A 15420-nucleotide genomic window follows, 5' to 3' on the forward strand; every position below is an offset into this window, starting at 1 on the left:
CTGATCTGGAATCCAGTGTGGAATCTGATGGGCAGATTTCAGCATGTGTGAATATCTGTAGCAGAGATTGATGGGGTTTAGGGTATGTTAGACGTGGACATGAGGGAAAGCAGCAATGCAGTACCTGCTCCTGCAGGAGATTGTGTGACCATGGCCAAGCTGGCCCGTGATTGAGGAATCACCTCTGCCCATATTATAGCCATGGCCACCCCTGGATGGAAAGCTGCAGGCTCTGCAGGTCTATTATGCTTCTGGCAGAAGAGGAGGAAAACAGGCCCTTCAGATGCAAATAACAGTTAAATACTAAGTGGTATTCCAACAGCCACTGATTATACTCTGGCCATGAAGTTAATTTAGTTAATCACATAGGACAGATTGGTGAGGCCAGCTGGAATCATCCCCCATCTTTCCAGGCAAGAACTGCACCCCTTCACCAGCAGAATACCAAAAGCTTTTCTGCACACTCCAGATTGCACCCCTAAATAATTTCCATATTCATCCAAAGTATGGTTGGTAGCAATCAGAAAGTTTTAGGAGCTCCTCTCTGTTCCTAGGCTCCGACAGGAGTGCCAGTCAGCACATCAGAAATCATTGTTGAGAGCCATTCCCAAACGCGTTGGGAACCTGCAATTAGCAGCATTAACAATGGGATTTCACAGATGTAGGTTACATGCTTTCAGAAAAGAAATGGCAGTTGCTGGCAGTGGGGAAATACTTAAGAACTACTTATCCCCTAATTAGACAAGGTGCAGTTCTCTAAGTACTGAATGCTAAGCACTGCTCCAGCATGTGCTCATCTTAACCCCACAGAATTATGCTGAATTACTGAGGTTCCATCTGAGCATTTCTTAGCCAAGGCTCCTTGCATAAACAGATGGAGCAGTTCTGTTGTTTCTGTGCTGACACATTTAGACTGCAAAAGTACAGGATTAAGTTCAAATTTATCATGAAATCACTTTAGATAGGACGCTGCAGTCTTTATATCCTTCTCAAGTATGACAAACAGGAAGACAACACTGTCTGTGTGGTGTTTAAAATAGGCAAATAGATGAAAAAGGTTGGGAAGAAATATTGGTTAAACAGCTACAGAGGACTGGGTGAGGCCAGAGCAGGACAGCCGGCCCCAGAGATTTTTATATTCCCTTGAAGGAGGGGTGATTCTCACTAGATGGATTTCCCAGGACACATTAAGGCATCATGTAACTCACAATGGCATTGCAGACACTAAATCCCACCTGAAATGGGTAATCAGCTGGTTATGGGCTGAATGTCAAAATCCAGAGAGAGGTGATGAATGCAGGTTGAGATGATGTTGTGATATTGTCACCTGTGAGGAAAGGCTGGCAAGTGGCAGAATATACCTGATTTAGACTGGTTTTCTCTCTTTGAAACAACACAAAGTGGTTGGAACAGAATCCAGGAGTGGGGCCAAAGCAGCTCTGGCTTTCACATGTAGTCTGGAGAGAGATTTCCACACTAGACAACAATTAATATTGCTGGAACATTCTGAGGAGAGACTCCCCAGAACCCAAACAGGATGTAAAGACAAAAAGTCACTGGCAGAGCTTGTCATAATCTGTGCAAAAACACATCCTGTAATTCCAGCTCATGAGACAAGATCTCTCCTAGATTGTAACTTCCATGGAATGGCTGACAAGGTTTCCCCTAGATTGTAACTTCCATAGAATATCTCTCCTCACATATATGGAAGGGCTGCTTCTCTAAGAAAACCAGAATAAATCTTCAGAATGTGATTCTCAGAGAGTCAGATCTTCACACATAAACCAATCCCTTGAGGTTTAACTCCAGACCTCCTGTCAGAGACGTCTCAAACTCCTCAGTGGTTTTAGTAACTTCTAACCAGAGAATGATAATCTCCATTTTCAAACTGCTCCTAAGGTTTCAAAATAAAACCATTTGAACATTCTCGTGAATGCACCAGAAGGAGCAAGGCTTGCTATTCTGAGGCACAGGACAGCCAGGTGCCCAGCTTGTTCCTCAAGTGTAGCTTTCCTACTCTGAATTTGGCAGTCTGTGGTCCTAAACTCACAGCTCCTCCACGTAAGAGACTCCCTCGAGTATGACTGTGTTAAAATTTAATTTTGTGAAGAAACAGCATATTTAAATAAAATTAAATTCCATTTCAGTGTTCTGATCAGCTTTCTGCAGTTACACATTCTGGTTCTTTCCTGCTGGCAATCCATATTCACATGGTGTGCTGCTTAAAGTGCAGAGCAAAACCTTTCCTCAGTCACGGACTTTCCGAAAGTTGTTCAGCCTTTCTCCTCAAGATAATTTGTTTTTATAATGAAAGACTTAAGTTATACTAATATATTGTTGGGAATATAAGGAGAATGCTGGCAATTGAATGTCTAAATACCAAATCAAGACAGCAGATCAGTCATTTTTATCAAAGTTTCTTTATACCTCTGTGAAATTATAGGTCTGGAAAGGTACCAGGCTTAATTACCTAGTGAGCCACTGCCTTGCCTGCCTCTCTCCTAAATGCCAGGACACAAAAATGAAGCTATCTCACATCTCCTTTTGTTACTTGCAGGTGTGTGAAGTAAATAAATCCATTTATAATAATTCAATTTATAATAATTCAATTCAATTTCTGAAGTGCTTTATCCCGCTAAGGATGAGGTTTTACACTGAAATTCAGGAGGGGGAAAGAAAGAACAAAACATTCAGTGGACAGAGCAGAACAAAAATCAGCAGGGTACAGAGACAGAGTGTAAATGTGTGTCCCTGTTTGTGTGCAGACGTTTAAGCAGTTTACCACTAACAATGTCAGATAAGCAGACCAATATGAAAATTTAAATTACACAGAATTCATTCCCATGCACTTAGACTTGGAGTAAAATGTGAAGGTTCTGTAAATTCTAAATTACACATTTAAACTATGATTTTCCATTTTTAGTTGTGGCCAAAGTGTGATTACCTGGCATAACATACATTGGAAGAAGCAGTCAATTTTCATACTTGGGCTCTTTCATTTGAATAAAGTCTTTATGAATGTTTAGCATCCCCACCTGAAGATGTAATACATCTTCCTCAACCCAGGAAATCTGCATTACAAATTAAACCAAGAGCTAAAATGTTACAGCAATATCTGCATTGAAGACTGATTTTGATCTCTGCTCACAGATTAAAATTGCCTACAATCCTAGGTGACACATGTAAATATTTAGCAGCAGCATCTCCTTGGCCCTTTTTTTTTTTTTTTAATCTTTGGTATTTCTCTTACCTTTAATGCACCACGTTTTTCATTTGCTTCAAGAATGAAGATTTCTGCCATATCCTCGGCGTGCTCCGACCGCGCGTGCACAAACAAGGCTCTGCCAACCTCTGATACATTCTTGAGTGCAACCAAATTCCCATCGAGTTCCACTCTAAAGTCTGGGTTAGAAACTTCAAAGTTCAATTTGTTGTTCCCCTGGCAGTCATCAAATTTCACTGGGGGTGAAAAGAAAAAAAGGAAAAAACACATTGTAAGTATCAACTTTGGAACGCAAGCTTCAGATATCTTTATGTTATTAGCTTGTCTACAGATTTGGGAAGAAATGCCTCTCAAAGGAAAAAACTTTCAAAGAAATTTTATATTTTTTTGATTCTTCTTCATAAAGAAATATATGAATGAAGGAAAGGAAGATGAAGAGGCTTTGACCAGTCTAACTGGGTGGCAGATAAATCAAACACTTTGGACATGAGCCTTTTTGGATCAGACCTCGTTGTGGTCCTCATCATAGCCCAGGACCCCCAAAGGCTCTTCTGTGGCAAAGTGCTTTCAGATATCCAGTACATCCTTAGGCTCAGCACTGGTTGTTTACAGAATATTCAGCCCCAGGCTACTGCAAAAGTTTTATAAAACTGAAAAACAACTCTAACATTTCTTACTGCCAGGATCGTCACACCGCCCATGAGCTGCTCTGTATCTAAGGATTGTGAGAACTTTTAATTGAACAGTAGCTGTCAAAAATCCTTTGTTTTTCCTTTAAACTTTCCATGTAAAGTGTGCACTTTACATGAAAAGTTTAAAATATTTAGGAAAGCTGGCATAAAGAGGAAAATATTCCTAAAGCACAAAGATTTGAGACTTTGTCTGAAATTTCTTCTCTGAGTAATTTTGCACAAAATACTGGATAAAATATTAGTGATTTAACTACCAGCTATATCAGTAAGAGATCTTCACCACAAACTTGCAATTGCTAAATGAACTTTTCAGGTTTTGACGTCTCTGAACAATATATTTGCATGTGAAAGGTTTTTCTGCAGACAACCTGTTTTGTATTCCCTACCTCCTCCTAGAGTTACTGCTGCTGCAGATTTTCATTTACCTGTATGCTCTCACTATTTTTATTTTACATTTCACTTCCCCTGGATCTTTAAAAACTGCATTACAATTTCAGAAAAAAGCTACAGACGGTGTTACCAGCTACATAAAATCAACAACAATGGAGTTTTACTACAAAATAAAATACTTGACGTAATTGTTTAAATTCACTGTATACACTTCTTGTACTGGGGCATTTTTTTTAAAGGAAGAGAAACAATCTCAGAGTCTCTCGTGGCCAATCCCTAAACTCTTCCTGACTGTGGAATTTCTATAACTGGTCCTAAAGCACGGGAACAGTCTCATGGTGGGTGGCCACTCAACACTCCTGGCAATTACACAGAAATCCTCTTCATCAAATTCTGTATTTCTCTCCAGGCAGAACAACATGAAGACAGGGCTGCCAGAGGACCTCATGGACATCCTTCCTACCTGGGCATTCCCTGGGATGCAATCCCAAAGCACAACACCACAGAGAAAAAGAACCATCTCTGGTTCCAGAATTCACAACTTCATTTTATGATGAATGTTGATGAGATGGGTTGGATTAACAATTAAACAATGCCAAAGTCTCAAGCATTCAAACAGAATAAGGCACAAGAAGAGATGTGAAGCACTGTTTACCAAAGCAAGCATGGAGGGTTGGCCTTGGGCTGCTCCCAGCCTCCCACCAGCGACCCTCTCACTCCCCCACCTCAGCAGAACTGAGGAGAAAGATGGAAAAGATCAAGACAGGGAGGTCACTCACTAATTACCATCACTGGCCAAACAGAAACGACTTGGGAGAAATGAATTTAATTGCCAATTAGAAAAGACGTGGATGCTGAGAACAAGACAAAATTAAAACCACCCCATGAAGCCATGACCCTGTGAATTCACACCAGACAATTCCCTTCCTGAGGAGAGCCCAAACTCTCTGACAGACACCATGGGCTCTGGCAGAAAAACTCCTCCAGCAGCTGAAGGATCTGCTGCTGCACGAGGCTTCAGCTCAATTACATGTTTTTAACTAAAAACTGCTCCCATTTCCTCCACTTTACTGTAGGGCAAGAGAAGAATCCTTGGATTCACAGCGGGACAGAAAACCAGAATTTCATCAGCTCATTTGGTGTTGCATTGAATTTTGCTGAAAGCAAGAGGGATTATAAATAAAAAAGAAACAAAACCTCTTTTCCTTCAGACACTGCAGGCTCTCCAGACAAACCTATCTCTGGCTGTCAGGTGGCACATCCTGCCTGCAAAGTCTTGTACTGAAGGAGAACCAGGAGGGAAAACCACTGAATTTGGGAGCAGCAGCAGCTTAAAGCAATTTCAGAGTTCTCAGAGTGTGCTGGTGCCCACACTCCCAGGCTGGGAACTGCTTCCAGGAAGGGTCTTGTGCCCACAGCAGGGTTTTGAGGGGAGGTCCCTGAGCAAAGCCTGCCGGGTGAAAAACCACCCTTTGCAGCTGATGTTGGGTTTATGGAGGTGTTTTAATAGACTCACTTCAATTTCCTAAAGCTACCAACCAGAAAACCATAATATTTTCCTGTCACTACAAATGTGGGAAGTTGGAATTCTCTGTACAAACCACTGCATAGACACTGCTTAGATTGCAGCCTTTGCGAATTACAAGTCTCTTATTTTTTAATCCCCTAAAAAACCACACAACCCAACCAAATACTTTTAAAAAACCCAATGAAACAAGGTCTAGGAACTTATTGTATTTGTGGCATCTCTTCCCACTGCAGAAGGTTTGGGACTGCATGGCCCTGCATGACTTCCAACCCAAGCCAGTCTGTGATTCTCTGAATAAATATGTGCTTTTCATAATCAAAAACTGCTGCTGATTAACTATTAATAGCTTACAATTGGAAAAATTTAGCATTGGCTGCTGAGAAATTACATCAGGAATAAAAAGTTAAAAAAAAGTTAAAAGCCAAAGACAACTATAATAAAATAATCTCTTAAAATCCCATGTCCTGGTTCAGAGCTGTAGCATCACCCAGCCAAACACTCCAGGTGCCTTTCAAGAAAAGGACAAACTTTTTTTAAACACAAAGGGTTTTGTTTCTAAAGCAGGGAGGAGCTGCCTGGGGGTGCTCTGCTCCCACCTCTGCTCAGTGCTCACAAACCCTGGGATCCCTGCATCACTGCCATCTGCATGCTCTGGGGAAACTCAAAGGCCACCTGCAGGTTTGGCACATGGAATCATGAGAAGCACTTGAATCTATTCTATATTCCCTTGGAAGTAAGAATTTGACACTTTTAAACCTTTTATACTTTGCTGTCTATTCATCTTGCTTCACAAAATCCTGCAACTTCTTCCAAAAAGGGCTGAGACAGAGTTGTTTGAAAGTGGGAAACTGTTTTTTTTTTTTTTACCATATCTCATCCAAAAGCACGATTCAATTCCCTGTCCTACCACAGAAATGAGAGTATTTGGTGAGGTTAATAGCAAGGAGAAGGAAAGAAATTCAAAAGGCTCTGAGAAGTACTGATATGTAGGAGAGAAATTAGAAGGGGGAGGAGATGAAGTGATCACAGGGATAGAGAACACTGGAGATTATTTGGCCTCAGGGCCAACAGGGAGGAAACTGAAACCAATTGTTGAGAGAGTTGAGGGAAAATGGAGCCTTAGATAAAATTCCTAGTCAGATGTGGACCTTATCAGGATGGTGCTGTCTGCCGGACTGGGCTGAGCAGCAAACATCACCTGAGATTGAATTGCATCCCCACAAAGGTCCTCACTGGAATATTTGCTTCCTTAAACTCATGCGCCTTCTTGGGAAGAGCCAAATACCCCAAATTTACAGTACTTGAGGTGCCTCTGGCAGGTTCCAGGAGCAGCCACACAGCCCATGGAGCTGGGCCTGGCACTGACCACACTGACCTTCCCTGCCAGGCACTCAGGAGAGCTCTGAGGAGTTTCAGCTTCATCAGCTTCCTCAGACTTCCCATCCATGGCATTACATCTATTTCTTAACCAAACCTGTACATTGTAAATGCCCATTAAATACAAGGGAAATAGGATTTTTAGTTCTTATCCTTTGGTGAAAAAATCTTGCTCTGTACATATAGTGTAGAAATCCCTATGTAAAAACTCTAAAGCGTTATTAATTAATTACTCCTTTTGTCCCCCCAAGTACCAACCAGTGCAACAAGAAATGAGACAGAAGTTGTGGATGTCAGCTGTGGAAAGTGTCAGCCTGATCTGCAAAGGTGCTCTCTGAATATCCAACACTTGGCTGCTTGGCAACCCTGCTAACATATGGTCTGTGTGATGATGTTTGTGATGTTCATGCACTTGTCACAGAAATGAGGTGTGAGGAAAGCCCTGAGATGGATAATTGACATTTTTCCCACTACCCACATGCATTATAACAGGTTGGGTGAGTGGCAGCCTGATGAGAGGGGCCACAGACACACCCCAAGGGTTCCCATGTTCTCCTGCACACTCACTCTGCATTAGAGCTTAAGGAGATTAACTGGATTTTAAACTCCTCAGAGCAAAGGCCACCTGTTCACCCTGTGTCTGTACAGCACCTGCAACAAAATGATTCCTGTTTGGTGCTCAGGGTGCTACAAAATGCAAAAAGTGAATAGTAGCATCAGCTCTAGCCCCAAACTGAAACGTTGGTAACGCTGCACCAGGCATGACAAGTGAATGTCTCACTGACAAGAATTCAATGGGCAATTAAAACAGTGATCTAATATTTATATGAGGGTGGAGTTCTTCATTTATTGACGCATCTATGACTCTTTTGATGCTCTAGTAGTGCTCCAGCTGCCAAATGAACATCTTTATTGTGCCTAATATGCCACATGCTATGAGACAGGCTCCAAAACTCCATGCAAGCAAAATGAAAACACTGCCAAGCAGCTCCCAGTGACAAACATGAGTGTCATTCATCGCCCTCTGTTCATTTCTCAGCCTCCTGTGTTAGACTTTTACTCCTTTTTATAAAATTCACGCGTGAATTGTACAGAATATTTCTTTCCACTGAGAATTATTCATTATTAGCAATACCTACACGGATCCCAAGGATTTAATCACTGACTTTGAGCTTATAATCACCAAAAGACCTGGTGGGAAAACTTGTGCAGGATCCCAAGTCCATTAGTGCAATGATGGGAAAAGTTGTAACTGGAAATATTAACCTTTCTAGATCCCAGCAAGGAAACTCATGATCCTGGGATTCCTCCTCTCAGTGCATTCCATTTTCCCTGGTATGATATATTACAAATGTGAGGTTTCTACACCACTGTGATATTTATGATGATGACCCACAGATGTTTTAAAGGATACCATTTTAAAACGTTGAAAGGTTAGCAGTTGCATTTCTTATAAACTAAAGTGAAAGAAAGCAAGCTGAAATAGGTTTGTATTCAAAAGCATATGTTGGCCTGATATATTCCACTTCCAAAGTGATTTTTTTTCTGAGTTTAACTCTCAGCAGTTTAATTTGTTTTGAACAGAAATACTGAATCCATAATTTTCTCTCTGGTGAAATCTCCACAGAGGTATTCTGAATAAATAAATACACATATTTTTCTATAAGCACACCAAAACTAACTCTGTACATCTCTATGTACACATATTCATATTTTTCTGTTAGCTGATCATAAAAAGCAACAAAATAACTCCTGAATGAGGAAATTTCACATTGAAAATACAGACTTAATTGCTCTATCAATAAATATTAGGATGCTTTTTGTAAATATAACCCAGCCTTGCTCAAATCCATGGGAATTACATCAAAGCAATATTATCCTCTGCATTTTTTCTGCTTCTCCTTTCTAGCAAATAACTTTAGATCCTATTGAAGCCACAAGTCAGAAGGTGTATCTGTGAGAGGTCTGGAGGTGCAAGAAAAGCACATTACAGCTGCACAAAGGCAACTTAACTTGCCAGCCCAGCAGGGATCCCCCAGCTCCGCTCAAAACAGGGAAGTCAGAGAGGCTGAGCCTCATTAACCACGGAGAAAAGTGATGGCTGAGGCAAATGGAAATGCTTGTGAGTGCTGTGGTTGTGTATAAAAATTCGTAAATCAGTGTGACCTGGAGAGGCTCTTGTTAGCGGTGAGCAGTGAGGGAGGGAAGGGAGAGGGCTGGGGAGGGAAGGGGCTCCCAGCTCTGGGACAGCTCTCAGCACCTCCAGCTGCACAAACACCAAGTACAACGAGGCTCCAAGGGCTGAGCCATCCTGCCAGTGTAGGGAGGGTAAAACCCACCTGGAACCAGCACATCTGGACTACCTGAATCCATCCCAGAACAAGAGAGGGGGCTGTCATCACAGCTGCAGGCACAGGAGCTGGGAAACAAAACAAACTCTGCCTTTCAAGCCAACAAAAAGGTCCACTAGGAGAAACAGCTTCTTTGCCTGCCTTTGAAGCGCCTTCAAAACCACCTCTTGAGCACAAGGTCTGGCAGTGAGCCCACAGCCTGTGTGTTTGCTGGTTTTCTGCAAAAATACCTGAGCAGGGGATGGAAAAAGTGTTGCCCCCATGAAAATTTGAGGGCAGACTAATATCCAGACAAGACACTGTCAACAGTTAAGTCAGACAGGTTGTTCTTGAAGTTATGATATTATCATTATTTTATATCTAAAAGTGCTGCAGAAATAATGATTTCACAGATTAGAAACCTGCTAGCGTGACTGAAGTATTTACACAAAAAAACTTATTGAACATTTAATAAAATGAACAAAATTAATTTTATGAAAACCCTTTCTCAAGGTTTTTATACAGCTTAATGCTACCCTAACTCTGCAGTAGAATTGCTACAGAATTTTTTTTTTAACAAATCCAAGAAGAAACGGTGGGTTATTATCTTGCACTGCATGTTTATGATTTTCTTGCATTTATATAATTTCTTTATGTGCCCCTGAAGTAAATTACAGTGATGACTTATTTAGTATCCAGAGAGTCAGAAATTGAGGGAACATGAACAACAGTGAAATGTTCGTCACAACATAACAAGAATTGCTTAAGACAAATACACATTTATATTTGGATTCTTTGGAAGAACAAGTACTAAGCAACAAACTGCATCCCTGAGCACACTTTTCAAGTCTGAAAAAACAAACTGATTAGCTAAACTGGCAAACATCCCTGTGTGGTTTATGTGTGATGATTAGATTTGTGCAGAGCCCTGTTATGATACAAAAATTAGGCCAGCAGTTCATCCACCGGGCACGGGGTGTTCATTCCTGCCCTTTGGAGAACATCCTTTCCACTGGAGAAATGGTGCCTATTAACAGGCACAGCTTTCTCTGTGCTGTCAGAATTCATTGCCTGTATCACAGATAGGAGATAAGCTCCCTTAGATGATGGAAGACAAGGGATTTCACCCAGGAGACAGCTGCAGCCAAGGAAAGGTGTGATGTTCTACAAAAGAGCCACACTGCTCTCTCTCCTGCATATCCTCTACCACCTACAGTCGTAGCAGAGCTGGAAAATTGGTTAAAATTGCTGAAATTCTGCAGCACAGATTCCATGGGCAATAAGTGATACCTGACTGAAGGTTCCCTCTTGGGTGATGGGTTTGATGTGTGATTCCAGACCCAGGGACTCCATCCATACCAAACCCCAGCTCAGCCATGACCGGCTCTGCCCCTCTCCTCACCTTCTGCACTGCCCAACACTGGACTCTGGCATCTTCCACATCTCACTGAGCTCTGCCTCTCTGCTCCTGGCACATCACAGCACCACTTGGCGTGATCTGAGTATCACATCTGGTACCCTGAGCTAGCATGTTCAACCCTGTTCTAAAAACAGAGCCCTCACAAATTGTATCATCCCTGCAGCACTGGGGTTGCTGTTTGGGGTTCCAGCACAGAGCACAAGCGAGCAAGACAGCTCCATCAGCACCAAACTCAAGGGTTCCTGACTTTCTCCATGCCACTGCTACTTGACTTTTCCCACCATGCTCCCTCTTTCCTTTCTGCTAGAAAGGAAGATCCCTGAGCAGCATCTCATGCTCTTCAACAAATTTATTCTGCCAACAGGGCTCCATCAGCTGTCTGTGACTGCTTGAAATTACAGGAAAACACAACCACTACAATCAAAACTGAAGGCATTCCCTCCTCCTCCTCCAGCAGACTACATCAGCTCACATTACATGATATCTTCACACATCATTTTGCTGCCCATTGTCTTATTTAGGGCAAAAATTTAATCAGGTGGAAGGAGCTGTAATGAGTTGTTCTCAGTTGGAAGTTATCTTGACTTATTCATTACAACACAGAGGTGTTATTGACTGATCTCCTGGGTCAGTGGCTGCATTATAAGGCATGAAAATACTGTAGCTGCTGTTCTAAACCCTAGAGAAAAATTACTGTTCAACAAAAATATTATGTCAGGGAGTGTGTCTGAAGAAAAAAAAAATAAAACCTTCAGAAGTTATATCACAGTCATTGATCTTCTGAGCACAACACAGAGTTCAGTTTAACCAGAGCTGTTTTCTCTCTGTAAATGCAGAGGACACGAACTGACACCACATTTGTGAAGCTCCAGTTGCAAAGGAGCTGTCACATCTGGGGAGGAAAGTGGCATTTCCCTGTTAATGCTGCATCGATTCTAAGCAGCCCAAATAACCCCAGAGCCAGCAGTGATATGTAGAAAAGATACATTTAAACTTTGTTGGTGTCTGTGAAAGGGTTTCCCATTGCAATGCAAATGATCAATAATTTTCCATTTTAGCGGATTTACACAACATTGTGCTAAGATCCCCAGGAGAACATAAGATGAAATTAGCTTTAGATTCCTACAATGTCTTCACTGGCTGGGCCTGAGACACAAGCAGACAGAATCAAAGACATTCAGATGCATTCAATATGCTCATGGCTCTGCAGATCACTGTGAGAAGTTTGTCAATATGGAATTAATCGCGTCTATAGAGGAGGGAGAAGGGACAGAAGTCTCAGTTTGTACAAGAATTCCCAGTGGGATATAACGGATTATTTCCTCTGAATGCTGCCTGAATAAAGCTTGGAGAGACAGTGTGCTCCTGACCATGAATTCCCTTGTCTTTGCACAGGTGCACATCTGATCTTTGAGCAGTCACCCTAAGTGCTAACGAACCCAAATTTCTTGATATTTGTAATTTATTGAAAACTAATCAGTGGAGATTGAATTCAGGAAAAAACCCCAAAAACGGTGTCCCAGGAGTTTTAACTGTATAAAAAAATGTTGCCAACAGATGTCAAAAAGTAACAACAAGCAATCACTCACAGGAAACGCCTCTAGTAAAACCGGCCCAGAAAGTACCTTATTTACACCAGTATATGTTTCAAATGCCTCCAAAGCCACAAATTTATTTTGTAAAGGTTTTTCATTAACTAGACAATTAGTCAAAGGTCATGGGGATGTTTTCCCTCAAGTTGACAATTAAAACTGTTTATCTTCAAGATCAGTTTGTTATAATTACAGTGATCTGTCACTTCTTAATGTGATCTGTCAACATTTTTTCAAAAAAATTTTTTTAAAGGCATGAGGTTCTGTCAGCACACAACTATTTTTCTATGAGTGTTAAGTTAATCTAAGAAAAATTATGATATTTTCTTGGATGTTCAGAAGATTCAGTGAGTTGCACACACATTTCCATTTGCCTGAGGTTGGGCCATTAGTAAGAAAGGTGAATAAATAACAGAAGTGAAATATGGAGCCTCATTGAAGGAATGGAAACTTTGTCTGCTCCTACAATGGCAAGTTCAAATAATCTGGTGATTTGAGGCTGGAAGAAGAAATTACTATTGTAAAAAATATCTTCTGTTCTATACCAAGTCCATGGCAGCTACTCACAACCTTGTACACTTGCTTTTATCAGAGATGGAAGAAAAAATATTGCTTGAGATATCTCTCTCGCCGTGGCAGTAACTTGGAGACAAGAAGTCAAAGGGCAGGAGCTTTTCATTAAATAAGGCATCACTACAAAGTGCTTTTTTGCGCATTACCCGCAGTTGCTGTGCAAGGCAATATTGCCTCCACCTCCTCAGTCTTGGGTCTTGGTTTCACCTTCTGTGCAGAATGACAACTAATCTGTAACTCAGCTCACTGCTTCCTCACCTCAACTCTCCAACAGAACCCAAACTCCTGGTCAGTACATGCTAGGAAATGTTAAAAACCCCAAATACATGAACACCTACAAAGAGCTGCCCTTCTTCTGGAGTGATATTAATTATGAAATTATAATAATGTTTCCTTAGAAGACGTCCCCAGGAATACAGCCTTCAACTTATGGCCTGTGAAATAATTTCCAAACAGCGCTCAGGGGTAGGAGTTTGTTTCAGAAATAGAGGATGACGCATCATTTACAATACATAAAAGGAAATGAGAGTGAGTAATAAATCCACTGTGCAATATTTTCCTTTCAAAATGGATACTGTAGGTTGCTGGCCTATTTTCCCAGCTGCTGAATGAGTAATGCCATGACTGAAAATCTGCTCAAACCATTTATTCTGTAGATTGTTCAGCTTTCCCAGTGAAAAAGTGAAACAAAGGCCCTCCCAGTTCCAGGGGAAATATTTTGGTTTCTCGTCTTTTCCATCAATGAACCTGTCAGAGGAATAACAATTCCTCTTAGTGGCTTTACCAAGTTCTCTCAAGAAAGTTCCCTCAAACTCTCATGTAGAAAGTTGATTTCTCCAGACTGATCTGATAAATGTGCAAATAACTGACCTACACTCCTTTTCAGCCCTCAGTCTAAAAATCAGGTTAATAAAATTAAGCCCTTGGACACAGTTTACTAATAACTTTTCAGAAGGCCTCCAGAATCTAAACTGCATTTAGTTTTGCAAACTGAGTTGGTAGTTAAGCTTTTGTTTTACTCAAGTAACCATTCAATTCCAACACAGAGATAATTCTGTAAGCCACACAAAAATCAACCTGCTAAAATACATTTCTGAGAACAACGAGGAAAGCCACTTCTCAGAACTGTGCTGGATTTTAAACTTGTTAAACTTATTGTCATCTCTTTCAAACAATATCAGTGCTTGACTAACTGTTACAGAACCAAATAACCTTGGTTTGAATTTTGACTCTCACGCTAAGATTAGACAAGTTGCACTGCTGAGAACAATGTAATTAAAATTGCACCATGTAATCTTGCTCTGCACAGTCATTCCCTGAACAGTTTCTATTCACATCAAACACAGGCTTTTATACTTTAAAGAAAGACAAGCTTTGGTATCTTCCACAAAAGAACTGACCTGAGGGAAAGTATATTCTGTCAGTCAGGATCATTTATAAATAACCTTAAATTTGTTTACACAGATAAACCAAGGGAAGAACATCAGGCTACTGAAGTTTGTGCCTCTTTTAATAACTAAGGAACAATTGGGAAAAAACAAAAAGAAGAAGAGAAAACACAAACAGCTCAATAGTGATTATTTGAAGATCCTGGTTATGTTGTTATTCACGTTTGCTGCTGAAATGGGTGGAATTGCTCCACGTTTAAACAAGTACTGCACAGGAAGCAAATGACAATGAAAAGGTGTGTCAATTGCTTCACACAATCTAGATTTCAGATATAAGCTCTGCTTCTTTGGGCCATTTGGTACTGGCTGGTTGTCACAGGTGGATGTCCCACCTTCATCTGGCACCATGTAGGTAACGCTGCCACCCTCGAGTTTGCACCACTGGAACCAGCAGCTGAGATTGGGATCAAGGCAGTGCTTGATTCCAAATATTTTGGAACATGGATCAGGCCCATAACTGACAGTTTCCACAGCAAGCTGTGACCAGTGAATAACATTGTGTCTTGTATTAAACTCCGCAGTCAAGAAAAGAGTGCAGTGAAAAGCCATCTGAGAATTTTATTACCAGATACTCTCTTAGATTTAATAAATTACAGTTATCCCTAAAGTTACATGAATTCCAGCTGCCATCATACTTTTCAACTCATCTAAACTTGTGTCAAATTCAAATAAAGGAAAAAAAAATTGATTTATCATTTTCCCTCATTTCTCCTTAGGCTTTGTATAGGTCTCACTAATAACAAATGCTCTGATGGCTGCACTGAGAATTACTCATAAAGATTTCCTACACTCTCACCTCACTTTGCAGCATTAGAATGCAGAAACCTCAGCACATCTGTTTGAATAA

The 15420-nt window shown here is 40.9% G+C and overlaps 1 protein-coding gene across 2 annotated transcripts in view; it reads right to left on the reverse strand.

Moving 5' to 3' along the window:
- CDH13 (cadherin 13) overlaps nt 1-15420 on the reverse strand; it is a 440631-nt gene that overhangs the window by 282381 nt on the left and 142830 nt on the right. For both annotated transcript variants that reach the window (XM_030955918.1, XM_030955917.1), the window contains exon 3: nt 3251-3459. In XM_030955918.1, the coding sequence (XP_030811778.1) occupies nt 3251-3459 (209 nt within the window). The remainder of the gene's footprint in view (nt 1-3250; nt 3460-15420) is intronic.

This window comes from Camarhynchus parvulus, chromosome 11 (assembly GCF_901933205.1).
Source record: "Camarhynchus parvulus chromosome 11, STF_HiC, whole genome shotgun sequence".
Taxonomy (NCBI): Eukaryota; Metazoa; Chordata; class Aves; order Passeriformes; family Thraupidae; genus Camarhynchus; species Camarhynchus parvulus.